This window comes from Physeter macrocephalus, chromosome 15, assembly GCF_002837175.3.
Source record: "Physeter macrocephalus isolate SW-GA chromosome 15, ASM283717v5, whole genome shotgun sequence".
In the NCBI taxonomy this organism is placed as follows: domain Eukaryota; kingdom Metazoa; phylum Chordata; class Mammalia; order Artiodactyla; family Physeteridae; genus Physeter; species Physeter macrocephalus.
In genome coordinates this window covers 13,786,345-13,802,713 of record NC_041228.1, presented here as the reverse complement: position 1 = coordinate 13,802,713, position 16,369 = coordinate 13,786,345, and the positions used below count along the sequence as shown (strand labels likewise).

General features: G+C 45.3%; 2 protein-coding genes across 2 annotated transcripts; both read right to left on the bottom strand.

The window, feature by feature from the left end:
- Positions 1-926: 926 nt before the first annotated feature.
- Positions 927-5,610, bottom strand: LOC112066397 (tribbles homolog 1). Its single transcript, XM_055091327.1, has 2 exons — positions 5,603-5,610; positions 927-5,513 (listed from the first exon to the last, which is right to left on the bottom strand). The coding sequence occupies exons 1-2, from the start codon at positions 5,608-5,610 to the stop codon at positions 5,021-5,023; spliced, it is 501 nt and encodes a 166-aa protein (XP_054947302.1). The 3' UTR covers positions 927-5,020.
- Positions 5,611-9,155: 3,545 nt separating this feature from the next.
- LOC114487930 (tribbles homolog 1) lies at positions 9,156-16,218 on the bottom strand. The gene is made up of 2 exons (XM_055091207.1): positions 16,066-16,218; positions 9,156-13,715 (listed from the first exon to the last, which is right to left on the bottom strand). The coding sequence occupies exons 1-2, from the start codon at positions 16,137-16,139 to the stop codon at positions 13,250-13,252; spliced, it is 540 nt and encodes a 179-aa protein (XP_054947182.1). The 5' UTR covers positions 16,140-16,218; the 3' UTR covers positions 9,156-13,249.
- Positions 16,219-16,369: the final 151 nt, after the last annotated feature.

Below are 16,369 nucleotides of genomic sequence, written 5' to 3'. Positions count from 1 at the left end.
CTGAGAAGATAAAATGAGACGCGTACTGTAAAGCATCTAGCAGGATTGAGGTGTGATATTTGTGAAAGGGACCATCTTTCTCTTTTCCTACCTCTTCTAGGAACCGTAAACCATTGACTGCTACTGGGATCTTTAAAGAATCCACTGAAATCTCACATGGGCAGTTCCTAGGGGTTGGTAATGAGATCCTACTCCTCTTTTTTTTTTTTTTGGAGGGGATCCAAAGTCATACTGAAAAGCCAGTTCCATAATCTTCATTGCTACAATGCCTTTTCTCATCCAGAATGAAATTTTCATTCTAATTTCACACTGCCTGTGCCTAGTTTTAAAAGGAAGCATAAAGCCATTCCGATGGTCCCTCTGACGAAGATTATTGTAGGGCCTGTTTTCACAGAATCAGTCTCTTTTCACAGAATAGCAGCTGAAGAGGCCGAAGAAGTCAAAGAGCGTCACTCCTGTTTAAAGATGAGCAAATGAGAACCAGAGAGGCAGATCTGCTTGTTCAAAGTCAAATAGTGGAAGGGCTTCAGAGCTAGGAAGAGACCCCAGTCACAAGATTCCTGCTTCTGTGCTCTCGCTCTCTGACTTGGAGACCCATTAGGCTCTGAGCTGCTGGAGGACATCCCTCCACTTATCCATCCACACACCCACCCACCCACTAATCCATCCACTTATCCACTCACCCGCCCACCCATCCATCCACTCGTCCACTCACCCGCCCACCCATCCGCCCACTCGTCCACCCACTCGTCCACCCACCCGCCCACTCACCCGCCCGCTTGTCCGCCCACCCGCCCGCTCACCCGCCCGCCCGTCCACTCACCCGCCCACCCGTCCATCCACTCGTCCACTCACGCACCCACTCGTCCATCCACTCGTCCACTCACCCACCCACCCATCCATCCATGTTGGCATTGGACACCTTCCTGCGATGGGCACTGAGCTGAGTGCTGGGAGCCAGGGGTGACAAAGACAGTCACAGTCCCCAACTTCATGGAGCTTTCTATTCACTGAGCTAGGACTGAGTCTTGGTCATCTGTTTCCCAAGGGTCTACCACAGTGCCTGGCACACGGTAGGTGAACAGTAAATGTTTTTTGAATAATGGATATCTCTCATCTTCAGTAATGCTCCCACCTTTATAACTGACGTACTGAATCGTTGTGAAGCCGTCGGGGGGGGCTAAAATCTCAGTATCTGTATTTGTCTTGAACCATCTTCTCCAGTTGTCATTCTTACCAGAAGAATTTAAACAACCGTGTGCAGACATAGCCACAACATTAGACAAGGAGTAAAAGACCTGAGTTTATGTTCCAGCCCTGAGCTGCTTACTTCTAAGTAGCTCCTGAAAGACATTCGAGCCTGTTTTCTCATCTATCAAATGGAGCAAATAATATTTGACTTGCCTATTTCACTTGGCTGCTGTGAATATAAAAGGAGAGAGAGAAGGAGAGGGAGAAGGAAAAGGGGAGAAAAAGAGTGAAAACTTCTAGAAAGTACAGTATGAATAAAGAGTCATTGAGATGTTACTTGAATGATTTATGTTGAGGGTACAAGAGAAAATAAAAGTGATCAGCTTTTTAACCAGTGCTCGGTACACTCTCCTTCCAACCTTCTACGATGTAACTGGTTGTGATTGCCCCAGATTTGTTCCAACCTTTGAAGAGATTAACTTTATGGATTTGTGGCATCACGTGTCATCCCAGCCAATCCTGACCCATATTTCTCTCCACTTTGTTCATGCAACGACAGAACAAAAAGGTGCTGTAACCTTAATTGCTTGCAAAGTATTTTGAAATCCTTAGATTAAAAAGCTCTGTGAAGTCCAAAGTATTAGCCTTCTGTGTGCCCAAGGAGATGTGCTGAGCCTTGCCTGCGTTCATCAGGGCAGGGAGAAATTGCAGTGTATGTTCTGAGGACCCAGGAACTTTGGGGTTTAAGGGTCTTCTTCGTGGAATGGCCCTAGAACAACTCCCAGCTTCCTAGTCTCAGCTACTCAGGCATCTGACCATTCTTTGTGTTGCTTTGTGCTTTTTCCGTTTCTTAAGTTCCTGGGTCACGAGGCCTGAGTTGCACTTACTTTGGTGTCATAGGTCTCTTTCCTGAGTGATCTCAGCCTAAATCCTAGAAAAGGGCAACCGTGTCATCTGCAATTTCTGTATGCCTTTTCCTTTAAGCCCAGAGTGATGACTTAGTCCTCATTCTAACTTTCACCATTAGAACTTAGAGTTAAAATTCTGTCCCACGGTGATAACCCTTGGAGGAGGTGTCAGGTAGGGACTGAAACGGGTAGGAGGGGGCTCCTGGGGTCCTGGCAGTGTTTTGTTTCCTTGCCCTGACTGTAGTTTAGGCCAGTGTGTTTGTTTTGTGAAAATTCAGAGCCACACACTTCTACGTGCATTTTTCTATATATATCTGCTACACTGACAATGCAAAGGTTTTTTTAAAAATCACTCTGGATGCCGACTTCATATAGAATAAATTCTGATGTGATAGTGAAGCTATACAACCTAATCAAATCAAAATCCTTTCTCTTTCTCTGCCTTCGTAATTCAAAATAACGTTGCTTTCAGTTTTCCTTCCTTTAGTTCCATTTTCACACTTACAGGAAAAAAGGAAAAAGAGGAAGAGCCTCAATTAGCCATTTTAATTAAGTCTAATGGGGGAGGTAAGGGGGGAGGTTGGTTCTCAGCAGAAGTCCTGTGATGCCTTCAGGGATGTACGTGGACCTTTGAAATTACAACAAAACTCTGTTGGATATACATGTACATTTTTCTGAGAAGTGTCCACAATTTTCCTCAAATTCTCAAGGTCCTAAACTAAAAAGGACCGTCAGTCAGCGGGACTCTTACCACTCAAGACTCTTCTATGCATGCTCCACTCTAAACTCAATCCACAGCCCTCACCAACCTGATTCACCAAATTGGTTTCCCCCATCAAAATGAATTTGCCCACGTCAATGGAAAAAGTGAATGGGCTCAGCTGTCAAAGGTCATACGTAATAAGCATCATCTGTTTACTTCTCCATCTCCTCCTCGAGATTCCAGGCCCTGATGCCAGAGACCTTTGCATCCTCAGCGTGAAACCGTACCAGGCAATGGCGGATTGGACTCCAAAGAAAGTCACTGCGCCTATCTACGAAACCAGATTTATTAAAATTTCTCTACAAGTCAGAAACAGCCGTCTCACATATATACACATGTACAGGAAGGATCTAGTGTTTCGAAGCCCCAGCCAGCCCAGAGTCCTTAGCCGGGTCATGTATCACAGATACAACATTCAAGCAACCACAAGAGCGTTAGTGGGACAGAGGCTTCTGTCCTCCCTCTTCTCCAAGTCCCATGATTCTGTCAAGGTAATATTGCCAATGATCATTCACATTTCACGTGGTCTTAGACACGCAGGTTATTCAGACAGACACAGACAACAGAACAAGCGTCAGAGCCAAAACAACAACAAAAAAATAGGACATATGTATAAAAGGTACACTATATGTACAAAGTACACAGTACGTGAGGTATACACGGTATTCTCACAATGCATGTTAGTAGTTTGCCTAGGCGTAGCCCTTAAAAGTGACTGCCTGTTTTTGTGCCATTTCTCAAAATACAGTATGTTTGGTTTACCCGTTTAATCACCTGATTTCAGTACTGTCTGAGACATTTACTGATATTTCATCTGTACTTGTTTTTTTAATGCAAGTGGCAGTTTCTTTGTTAAGCTCTATCTTTTGTAGGTAGTGAGTTCCCATCTCTGGAAGCATTCAGAAAGAGGTTGCAGACCCACCTGTGAAAGAAGCTGTGTGTGGGGGGGGGGCGGATTTCTGCATTGGGAGGTGGCAGAGAAACGAAAGAAGTTGGACCAGATGACTTTTAACGTCCCTTTCAAGTTTAAAGATTTGGGGCTTGCTATTTCATCCCAGATACTGATGATACAGATGTATTCATAAACCACACCACATCTGAAATATTAACAACCTGTCATGCAAAACTGCAGACCATACCCATGGGGGTGGTTAAAGTACAATTCTGGAAGTTAGTCTGAGAACCGTCTAAGACTATCCAAAATTCACTTTCTCTGAAGCACAAAGATGTTTAACATTTGCTCCTGGGAGAGGGAGTGGAAAGCCTTCTCATCTTTCTCCTCCTAGACAAAATGCTCCACCCTGAGATGGTCTTGGGGAAAAAAGTAAAGGATAAATGCTAACATATTTGAGGGGAACCAAGAAAGCTAATGGTTTCCAAGTGCTCAAATTCTTGTTAAAGGTCTCCAGTCTCTCTGTCTGAGCTCAGAGTTCTAAAAGAGCCAGGAGTTTGAATCTTTTATGATGCTTTTCCACAGTTAGCTGGTAAGTGCTTTTATAGTGAAGGGGGGGAGGGCGCATTTCAAGGTCAGAAAGAGGGCATTAGTGCAATGAGGTCTTGGCAGGAAATGGAGGAGAAATTCTGGGTTCATGGTTCAGGCAGGCTCCTATGCCCCTGAAACAGTCTGCTCCAAAAAGATGAAGAAAGGGTGAGTGTTAAACCAAACCAGAAAAAACAACTTTCCGATCAGAGAAGCTAGGGTAGCAAAAGTCTGGCTACCAAAGACAAGTTCGAAGATGGCAGGTTTATTGGCCCAAATTATTTGTCACCCTGTTAAAAATATGGTTCTTGCCCAAAATGCCATTGTGCGATTCATTTCCTCTCCCTTTAGAATGTTCATTTCACTCGATCACATGCTGTAGGATATCCATACTCCTTGCCACCTGTAAAAGATGCAGAACCCCCAAATCTGACAAAGGGACAGTTGGTGAAGGCTCATTAGGGGAAACAACTCTGCAGGGCAGCCAATCAGAGTGTATGCTGCTCACCTCCACAGTCACTCATCAGGACAGAGAAGAAAGAGGGCGCCATGTTGAATTCAGCAGGCGACAGTCTTTATGCCATCACGTGTCTGGCTGGCCAGGCGCCGAACGGCCTGTCCATCTTTAGAAATGGAAATGCCATGTGTGAGAATTATGAGGTTTCTGAGGTTTCGGGATTAGCAGAAGAAGGAACTGACGTCACTGTCCTCCTGGCACTCTGGAACAATCTGGTCGGAAGTTCCTATTTCTGAGTCGACGTACCCAGGTTCCAAGACAGACTCGAACCAGGGATGGAGTAAGATCTCTGGAGCAGTGAGTCTTTCTGAAGGCTCCCGTCTCAGGAGGCTGCGAATGAGGCACCTGGCTTTGGGGGAAATGTGGTCAGGAATGCAGAACTGTCCACGTCGGATTTTGGAGAAAAGGGCACTGGGGTCTGAGTCATGGAAGGGGTAGCGTCCCACCAAAAGGGTGTAGAGCATCACCCCGAGGCTCCAAACGTCCGCCGCCTTTCCGGAGTAGGTCCCTGTGGTGTTGAGAATCTCGGGGCTCACGTAGGCTGGGCAGCCGTGTTTGTCTGACAAAGCATCATCTTCTCCCTTAATTATGTGTGTATCTTCTAGACTTTCCAGTCTGAGCTGGGTTCTGTAGGAGAGAGGAAACAAGCCATTACTTCCAGATCAGCTACTATGAAAAACGAGGCCTTCCCAATAATAGCGCCCACAAGTACTCATCGCAAAGGCCCAAGGAATGCCAGTTACCCCTTCATCCAGTTAGCAGTGCCTTGCATCACCCAGAAGGACTCAGGATTTCACAAACCAATACAAACTGCAATAAACATTAGCAAAGTATTGAGAGAGAGCCTGGGGTGGAGGGTATGATGCAAAGCCCCAAATACTATTCATTATGCTACAGCTTATAAGACATATCCTGATAGGGGTTACACAATTTACAGAGTTCACATTGCAGCAATGGGAGCCTGTCTCAGGGGAATGCTGACATTTCTCCAAAAGCTATCAGGGAAGAGCAGTCTATCCTACTGCTTCAGGGAGAGCCTGGGCATCCTACAAGCCGACCTTATCTCTTATCATGCCACTGACTGTCAGGGCTACTTGGACCCATTGCTTGGCATTACAGAACACGGAGCCCAAGGTCACTGTTACTGCGCACGGGTTGTCAGTTAGCACTCCTGATCACATCGATATATACACACAGAGGGAATTCTGTCCACCTGAGCCCAAGCCATGATGGCCATGACAGGAAATGTACAAGGAATGTTAATTACATTTATTGGGATGTTTAATTGCAAAGAATGCTTAGCCTGGACAGAGAGGACAAAGAAAAGCAGCTGGTGGATTTGAAAGATGCAGGAGCCCTAAAACGCCCACGTATGTGTGCACATGCACACACACCCTGGGATGGCACATCAACACCTGAGCTCATTTACTCAGGTAAGGGTTTATCTCTTCAGGTAACAACTGAGGTTTGAAACATCTTTAGTTAAGGCTCTCTGATGAAGCTGCAGGTGCCTCCTTGTTCAGATCCGGCCACTCAAGCCTCTTGGCTCCCCCAAAGCCCAGAGCCATGTGGGGAGTCTCCAATACCTGGTGGCCACTTATGCTTCTCCCAGCTTCTCTGAAATAGCCCTGTTTCAGTAAGTCACCCGTTGCGAAGTTAGACGCAAACATTTGGTACAGGCTAGTGGGTCAATTCCTTTTCCTCTCAAAGGTCTAGTTTGGTTTTTTTTTCTTCTTCCTGCCTTCCTGTTCCCTGGAGTGTAGTATACATGTGCTAACTTCAGTATGTCCTCAGCCTGACCTCCCCCCATCCCCCCCGCCCATCGTTATGTAAAATACTCATTGGTTCTGTAAACGGAAAATATGACTCAACCCACACTGTCTGCCACTGATTGGCTGCTGTAGTACTAAAACCCTGCACCTGTGCTGGTTACACGAATAGCGTCAGCCTGTCATTGCTTAACCCTCGGGTTGCTAAACTCCACGCACATGACATTTGCCTGTGCAATGGCAGATTTCAGTAGTAAGCAAGGAGGTGTGTAAGGTGTGTTTCAGAAAATACATCACCATATCAAAGGAGCGTGTTCCAGGAATTGGAAACTTCTTCATTGCCAACACTTTGCTTTTCTTTGCTAATCAGTATGAGCCAATGACTCTTGCAAGGTCAGACACAAAGCCATGCTTTCTGGCAACTCAACCCTATACTTTTTCATAGGATCTGAAGTTAAGGGTAAAAAAAGCACAGGTGGGGTGAGTCCTGCATGAATACCTACAACAAAGTAACACACAACCACCTGTGCAATTCTACAATGGTATTGCTTTTAATCCTTCCACAAGGGATGTGGCCCACCTCTTAAAATCAGGTAAGGTTTATCTCCTGGGGCTTCCTGAATTCTCAGCTGAAACCTCAACTCTGAATCTTAATGTCACATTATTGTCTTATTGAGCTCAGCTTGTTCTTTACGAGGTAAGCCATGATCTATATTTAGCAACCAATTCTAGCCAGCTTCCATTTCTCATTCAACTGTAGCTATCTTCTGAAGATGTATCCAAACAAGATGTCTAAAAAGTCACCAGAGAATGGGGAGAAAATATTGGGGGCCAAGCCTGACTCATAGTAGGAGTGTGGTGTGAAGGAAAGGGATAGGTTTCTGCAAATAGGACAGTCTGACCAGCTCTGTGATACTTACTAGGCACAATAAAAAATAAATAAATAAATAAATACACAAACAGGGGGAAAAAAACAAGGAAAAAACCCCACTCGGTATTAAAATCCAGACTTTTATTTGGATTTCACTCATTTTCTCACTAATGTCCTTTTCCTGTTCCAGGATGCCACACTGCATTTAGGACTAAATCGTTTACAAAGTCTCCCAGTTCTAAAAACCAAGAGGCAGCAAGGCCTCATGGTTAAGGGTTCTGGATGAATGCTGTGCTGTGTGACTTTGGATAAATCCCTCACCCTCTCTGAACCTCAGTCTCTTTATCTATAAAAAGGGAATGATACCAGTACTGCTTTATAGGGGTGCTGTGAGGTAATCATTTGTTAATTCACGTGAAGCACTTAGCACAGCTCTTAGTACACCATGAGCGCTCTGTTGATAAGTCTCAGCAAGTAGAAATCATAGACTAAAACAAGGAGTAACCCAGCATATGGTACACTTCCTGGCAAAAAATCTCCCAGCACAATGGCTGCTCCAAAAAGAAGATATCATGTTGCTGGTCTAGCACATCAAACCCAAAGTATAAAGCACAGGACTGGAAAAGGCAAAGATCTGGAGTCAAACAGGCCCGGGTTAGAGTTCCATCCACCCACTGCATGAACTTGAACACACTGTTCAGCCTCTACGTCTTGGCATCCATATCTGCTAAATGGGAACAAATCATTCACTTCACAGGGTTGCTGAGAAGATAAAATGAGACGCGTACTGTAAAGCATCTAGCAGGATTGAGGTGTGATATTTGTGAAAGGGACCATCTTTCTCTTTTCCTACCTCTTCTAGGAACCGTAAACCATTGACTGCTACTGGGATCTTTAAAGAATCCACTGAAATCTCACATGGGCAGTTCCTAGGGGTTGGTAATGAGATCCTACTCCTCTTTTTTTTTTTTTTGGAGGGGATCCAAAGTCATACTGAAAAGCCAGTTCCATAATCTTCATTGCTACAATGCCTTTTCTCATCCAGAATGAAATTTTCATTCTAATTTCACACTGCCTGTGCCTAGTTTTAAAAGGAAGCATAAAGCCATTCCGATGGTCCCTCTGACGAAGATTATTGTAGGGCCTGTTTTCACAGAATCAGTCTCTTTTCACAGAATAGCAGCTGAAGAGGCCGAAGAAGTCAAAGAGCGTCACTCCTGTTTAAAGATGAGCAAATGAGAACCAGAGAGGCAGATCTGCTTGTTCAAAGTCAAATAGTGGAAGGGCTTCAGAGCTAGGAAGAGACCCCAGTCACAAGATTCCTGCTTCTGTGCTCTCGCTCTCTGACTTGGAGACCCATTAGGCTCTGAGCTGCTGGAGGACATCCCTCCACTTATCCATCCACACACCCACCCACCCACTAATCCATCCACTTATCCACTCACCCGCCCACCCATCCGCCCACTCGTCCACCCACTCGTCCACCCACCCGCCCACTCACCCGCCCGCTTGTCCGCCCACCCGCCCGCTCACCCGCCCGCCCGTCCACTCACCCGCCCACCCGTCCATCCACTCGTCCACTCACGCACCCACTCGTCCATCCACTCGTCCACTCACCCACCCACCCATCCATCCATGTTGGCATTGGACACCTTCCTGCGATGGGCACTGAGCTGAGTGCTGGGAGCCAGGGGTGACAAAGACAGTCACAGTCCCCAACTTCATGGAGCTTTCTATTCACTGAGCTAGGACTGAGTCTTGGTCATCTGTTTCCCAAGGGTCTACCACAGTGCCTGGCACACGGTAGGTGAACAGTAAATGTTTTTTGAATAATGGATATCTCTCATCTTCAGTAATGCTCCCACCTTTATAACTGACGTACTGAATCGTTGTGAAGCCGTCGGGGGGGGCTAAAATCTCAGTATCTGTATTTGTCTTGAACCATCTTCTCCAGTTGTCATTCTTACCAGAAGAATTTAAACAACCGTGTGCAGACATAGCCACAACATTAGACAAGGAGTAAAAGACCTGAGTTTATGTTCCAGCCCTGAGCTGCTTACTTCTAAGTAGCTCCTGAAAGACATTCGAGCCTGTTTTCTCATCTATCAAATGGAGCAAATAATATTTGACTTGCCTATTTCACTTGGCTGCTGTGAATATAAAAGGAGAGAGAGAAGGAGAGGGAGAAGGAAAAGGGGAGAAAAAGAGTGAAAACTTCTAGAAAGTACAGTATGAATAAAGAGTCATTGAGATGTTACTTGAATGATTTATGTTGAGGGTACAAGAGAAAATAAAAGTGATCAGCTTTTTAACCAGTGCTCGGTACACTCTCCTTCCAACCTTCTACGATGTAACTGGTTGTGATTGCCCCAGATTTGTTCCAACCTTTGAAGAGATTAACTTTATGGATTTGTGGCATCACGTGTCATCCCAGCCAATCCTGACCCATATTTCTCTCCACTTTGTTCATGCAACGACAGAACAAAAAGGTGCTGTAACCTTAATTGCTTGCAAAGTATTTTGAAATCCTTAGATTAAAAAGCTCTGTGAAGTCCAAAGTATTAGCCTTCTGTGTGCCCAAGGAGATGTGCTGAGCCTTGCCTGCGTTCATCAGGGCAGGGAGAAATTGCAGTGTATGTTCTGAGGACCCAGGAACTTTGGGGTTTAAGGGTCTTCTTCGTGGAATGGCCCTAGAACAACTCCCAGCTTCCTAGTCTCAGCTACTCAGGCATCTGACCATTCTTTGTGTTGCTTTGTGCTTTTTCCGTTTCTTAAGTTCCTGGGTCACGAGGCCTGAGTTGCACTTACTTTGGTGTCATAGGTCTCTTTCCTGAGTGATCTCAGCCTAAATCCTAGAAAAGGGCAACCGTGTCATCTGCAATTTCTGTATGCCTTTTCCTTTAAGCCCAGAGTGATGACTTAGTCCTCATTCTAACTTTCACCATTAGAACTTAGAGTTAAAATTCTGTCCCACGGTGATAACCCTTGGAGGAGGTGTCAGGTAGGGACTGAAACGGGTAGGAGGGGGCTCCTGGGGTCCTGGCAGTGTTTTGTTTCCTTGCCCTGACTGTAGTTTAGGCCAGTGTGTTTGTTTTGTGAAAATTCAGAGCCACACACTTCTACGTGCATTTTTCTATATATATCTGCTACACTGACAATGCAAAGGTTTTTTTAAAAATCACTCTGGATGCCGACTTCATATAGAATAAATTCTGATGTGATAGTGAAGCTATACAACCTAATCAAATCAAAATCCTTTCTCTTTCTCTGCCTTCGTAATTCAAAATAACGTTGCTTTCAGTTTTCCTTCCTTTAGTTCCATTTTCACACTTACAGGAAAAAAGGAAAAAGAGGAAGAGCCTCAATTAGCCATTTTAATTAAGTCTAATGGGGGAGGTAAGGGGGGAGGTTGGTTCTCAGCAGAAGTCCTGTGATGCCTTCAGGGATGTACGTGGACCTTTGAAATTACAACAAAACTCTGTTGGATATACATGTACATTTTTCTGAGAAGTGTCCACAATTTTCCTCAAATTCTCAAGGTCCTAAACTAAAAAGGACCGTCAGTCAGCGGGACTCTTACCACTCAAGACTCTTCTATGCATGCTCCACTCTAAACTCAATCCACAGCCCTCACCAACCTGATTCACCAAATTGGTTTCCCCCATCAAAATGAATTTGCCCACGTCAATGGAAAAAGTGAATGGGCTCAGCTGTCAAAGGTCATACGTAATAAGCATCATCTGTTTACTTCTCCATCTCCTCCTCGAGATTCCAGGCCCTGATGCCAGAGACCTTTGCATCCTCAGCGTGAAACCGTACCAGGCAATGGCGGATTGGACTCCAAAGAAAGTCACTGCGCCTATCTACGAAACCAGATTTATTAAAATTTCTCTACAAGTCAGAAACAGCCGTCTCACATATATACACATGTACAGGAAGGATCTAGTGTTTCGAAGCCCCAGCCAGCCCAGAGTCCTTAGCCGGGTCATGTATCACAGATACAACATTCAAGCAACCACAAGAGCGTTAGTGGGACAGAGGCTTCTGTCCTCCCTCTTCTCCAAGTCCCATGATTCTGTCAAGGTAATATTGCCAATGATCATTCACATTTCACGTGGTCTTAGACACGCAGGTTATTCAGACAGACACAGACAACAGAACAAGCGTCAGAGCCAAAACAACAACAAAAAAATAGGACATATGTATAAAAGGTACACTATATGTACAAAGTACACAGTACGTGAGGTATACACGGTATTCTCACAATGCATGTTAGTAGTTTGCCTAGGCGTAGCCCTTAAAAGTGACTGCCTGTTTTTGTGCCATTTCTCAAAATACAGTATGTTTGGTTTACCCGTTTAATCACCTGATTTCAGTACTGTCTGAGACATTTACTGATATTTCATCTGTACTTGTTTTTTTAATGCAAGTGGCAGTTTCTTTGTTAAGCTCTATCTTTTGTAGGTAGTGAGTTCCCATCTCTGGAAGCATTCAGAAAGAGGTTGCAGACCCACCTGTGAAAGAAGCTGTGTGTGGGGGGGGGGCGGATTTCTGCACTGGGAGGTGGCAGAGAAACGAAAGAAGTTGGACCAGATGACTTTTAACGTCCCTTTCAAGTTTAAAGATTTGGGGCTTGCTATTTCATCCCAGATACTGATGATACAGATGTATTCATAAACCACACCACATCTGAAATATTAACAACCTGTCATGCAAAACTGCAGACCATACCCATGGGGGTGGTTAAAGTACAATTCTGGAAGTTAGTCTGAGAACCGTCTAAGACTATCCAAAATTCACTTTCTCTGAAGCACAAAGATGTTTAACATTTGCTCCTGGGAGAGGGAGTGGAAAGCCTTCTCATCTTTCTCCTCCTAGACAAAATGCTCCACCCTGAGATGGTCTTGGGGAAAAAAGTAAAGGATAAATGCTAACATATTTGAGGGGAACCAAGAAAGCTAATGGTTTCCAAGTGCTCAAATTCTTGTTAAAGGTCTCCAGTCTCTCTGTCTGAGCTCAGAGTTCTAAAAGAGCCAGGAGTTTGAATCTTTTATGATGCTTTTCCACAGTTAGCTGGTAAGTGCTTTTATAGTGAAGGGGGGGAGGGCGCATTTCAAGGTCAGAAAGAGGGCATTAGTGCAATGAGGTCTTGGCAGGAAATGGAGGAGAAATTCTGGGTTCATGGTTCAGGCAGGCTCCTATGCCCCTGAAACAGTCTGCTCCAAAAAGATGAAGAAAGGGTGAGTGTTAAACCAAACCAGAAAAAACAACTTTCCGATCAGAGAAGCTAGGGTAGCAAAAGTCTGGCTACCAAAGACAAGTTCGAAGATGGCAGGTTTATTGGCCCAAATTATTTGTCACCCTGTTAAAAATATGGTTCTTGCCCAAAATGCCATTGTGCGATTCATTTCCTCTCCCTTTAGAATGTTCATTTCACTCGATCACATGCTGTAGGATATCCATACTCCTTGCCACCTGTAAAAGATGCAGAACCCCCAAATCTGACAAAGGGACAGTTGGTGAAGGCTCATTAGGGGAAACAACTCTGCAGGGCAGCCAATCAGAGTGTATGCTGCTCACCTCCACAGTCACTCATCAGGACAGAGAAGAAAGAGGGCGCCATGTTGAATTCAGCAGGCGACAGTCTTTATGCCATCACGTGTCTGGCTGGCCAGGCGCCGAACGGCCTGTCCATCTTTAGAAATGGAAATGCCATGTGTGAGAATTATGAGGTTTCTGAGGTTTCGGGATTAGCAGAAGAAGGAACTGACGTCACTGTCCTCCTGGCACTCTGGAACAATCTGGTCGGAAGTTCCTATTTCTGAGTCGACGTACCCAGGTTCCAAGACAGACTCGAACCAGGGATGGAGTAAGATCTCTGGAGCAGTGAGTCTTTCTGAAGGCTCCCGTCTCAGGAGGCTGCGAATGAGGCACCTGGCTTTGGGGGAAATGTGGTCAGGAATGCAGAACTGTCCACGTCGGATTTTGGAGAAAAGGGCACTGGGGTCTGAGTCATGGAAGGGGTAGCGTCCCACCAAAAGGGTGTAGAGCATCACCCCGAGGCTCCAAACGTCCGCCGCCTTTCCGGAGTAGGTCCCTGTGGTGTTGAGAATCTCGGGGCTCACGTAGGCTGGGCAGCCGTGTTTGTCTGACAAAGCATCATCTTCTCCCTTAATTATGTGTGTATCTTCTAGACTTTCCAGTCTGAGCTGGGTTCTGTAGGAGAGAGGAAACAAGCCATTACTTCCAGATCAGCTACTATGAAAAACGAGGCCTTCCCAATAATAGCGCCCACAAGTACTCATCGCAAAGGCCCAAGGAATGCCAGTTACCCCTTCATCCAGTTAGCAGTGCCTTGCATCACCCAGAAGGACTCAGGATTTCACAAACCAATACAAACTGCAATAAACATTAGCAAAGTATTGAGAGAGAGCCTGGGGTGGAGGGTATGATGCAAAGCCCCAAATACTATTCATTATGCTACAGCTTATAAGACATATCCTGATAGGGGTTACACAATTTACAGAGTTCACATTGCAGCAATGGGAGCCTGTCTCAGGGGAATGCTGACATTTCTCCAAAAGCTATCAGGGAAGAGCAGTCTATCCTACTGCTTCAGGGAGAGCCTGGGCATCCTACAAGCCGACCTTATCTCTTATCATGCCACTGACTGTCAGGGCTACTTGGACCCATTGCTTGGCATTACAGAACACGGAGCCCAAGGTCACTGTTACTGCGCACGGGTTGTCAGTTAGCACTCCTGATCACATCGATATATACACACAGAGGGAATTCTGTCCACCTGAGCCCAAGCCATGATGGCCATGACAGGAAATGTACAAGGAATGTTAATTACATTTATTGGGATGTTTAATTGCAAAGAATGCTTAGCCTGGACAGAGAGGACAAAGAAAAGCAGCTGGTGGATTTGAAAGATGCAGGAGCCCTAAAACGCCCACGTATGTGTGCACATGCACACACACCCTGGGATGGCACATCAACACCTGAGCTCATTTACTCAGGTAAGGGTTTATCTCTTCAGGTAACAACTGAGGTTTGAAACATCTTTAGTTAAGGCTCTCTGATGAAGCTGCAGGTGCCTCCTTGTTCAGATCCGGCCACTCAAGCCTCTTGGCTCCCCCAAAGCCCAGAGCCATGTGGGGAGTCTCCAATACCTGGTGGCCACTTATGCTTCTCCCAGCTTCTCTGAAATAGCCCTGTTTCAGTAAGTCACCCGTTGCGAAGTTAGACGCAAACATTTGGTACAGGCTAGTGGGTCAATTCCTTTTCCTCTCAAAGGTCTAGTTTGGTTTTTTTTTCTTCTTCCTGCCTTCCTGTTCCCTGGAGTGTAGTATACATGTGCTAACTTCAGTATGTCCTCAGCCTGACCTCCCCCCATCCCCCCCGCCCATCGTTATGTAAAATACTCATTGGTTCTGTAAACGGAAAATATGACTCAACCCACACTGTCTGCCACTGATTGGCTGCTGTAGTACTAAAACCCTGCACCTGTGCTGGTTACACGAATAGCGTCAGCCTGTCATTGCTTAACCCTCGGGTTGCTAAACTCCACGCACATGACATTTGCCTGTGCAATGGCAGATTTCAGTAGTAAGCAAGGAGGTGTGTAAGGTGTGTTTCAGAAAATACATCACCATATCAAAGGAGCGTGTTCCAGGAATTGGAAACTTCTTCATTGCCAACACTTTGCTTTTCTTTGCTAATCAGTATGAGCCAATGACTCTTGCAAGGTCAGACACAAAGCCATGCTTTCTGGCAACTCAACCCTATACTTTTTCATAGGATCTGAAGTTAAGGGTAAAAAAAGCACAGGTGGGGTGAGTCCTGCATGAATACCTACAACAAAGTAACACACAACCACCTGTGCAATTCTACAATGGTATTGCTTTTAATCCTTCCACAAGGGATGTGGCCCACCTCTTAAAATCAGGTAAGGTTTATCTCCTGGGGCTTCCTGAATTCTCAGCTGAAACCTCAACTCTGAATCTTAATGTCACATTATTGTCTTATTGAGCTCAGCTTGTTCTTTACGAGGTAAGCCATGATCTATATTTAGCAACCAATTCTAGCCAGCTTCCATTTCTCATTCAACTGTAGCTATCTTCTGAAGATGTATCCAAACAAGATGTCTAAAAAGTCACCAGAGAATGGGGAGAAAATATTGGGGGCCAAGCCTGACTCATAGTAGGAGTGTGGTGTGAAGGAAAGGGATAGGTTTCTGCAAATAGGACAGTCTGACCAGCTCTGTGATACTTACTAGGCACAATAAATAAACAAATAAATACACAAACAGGGGGAAAAAACAAGGAAAAAACCCCAGGAGTGTGGTGTGAAGGAAAGGGATAGGTTTCTGCAAATAGGACAGTCTGACCAGCTCTGTGATACTTACTAGGCACAATAAAAAATAAATAAATAAATAAATACACAAACAGGGGGAAAAAAACAAGGAAAAAACCCCACTCGGTATAAACAAGGATTTGAAGACATCCTCTAGGAATGGATGCTGTGAAGGGCAGACTGACATTTGTACCCCAGAAGAACTGACCTTTCTGACAACGATGGGGAATAAACCTGATCCTGGGGTGGAAGCGGGGAGGGCATCCTGTCCTCACATGACATCCCACAGATGCACCAAGGTGTCCCCAGGCCACGTCCACAAGGGTGTAGAATAACCAACTTTGGCTTTGGCTCCTCTGGAGAGAGGATCTCTAAAGACTAACTCTGGGACAACTGAGCCCTTGGTGTTGTTTTGAACCAACATCCTGCACCTAACCGCTCGACCTGCACCCTCATTTTGGTGTCAAAAGGCACAGGAGGGGCTGTGGAGGCCGCTCACCTCTCCTCCGTGG

Coding starts and splice junctions, on each gene's coding strand:
- LOC114487930 (XM_055091207.1), bottom strand. CDS start 16,139: ATGTCATGTGAGGACAGGATGCCCTCCCCGCTTCCACCCCAGGATCAG. Junction 13,716..16,065: donor TCCCCATCGTTGTCAGAAAG/GTCAGTTCTTCT, acceptor TCTCTCCTACAG/AACCCAGCTCAGACTGGAAA.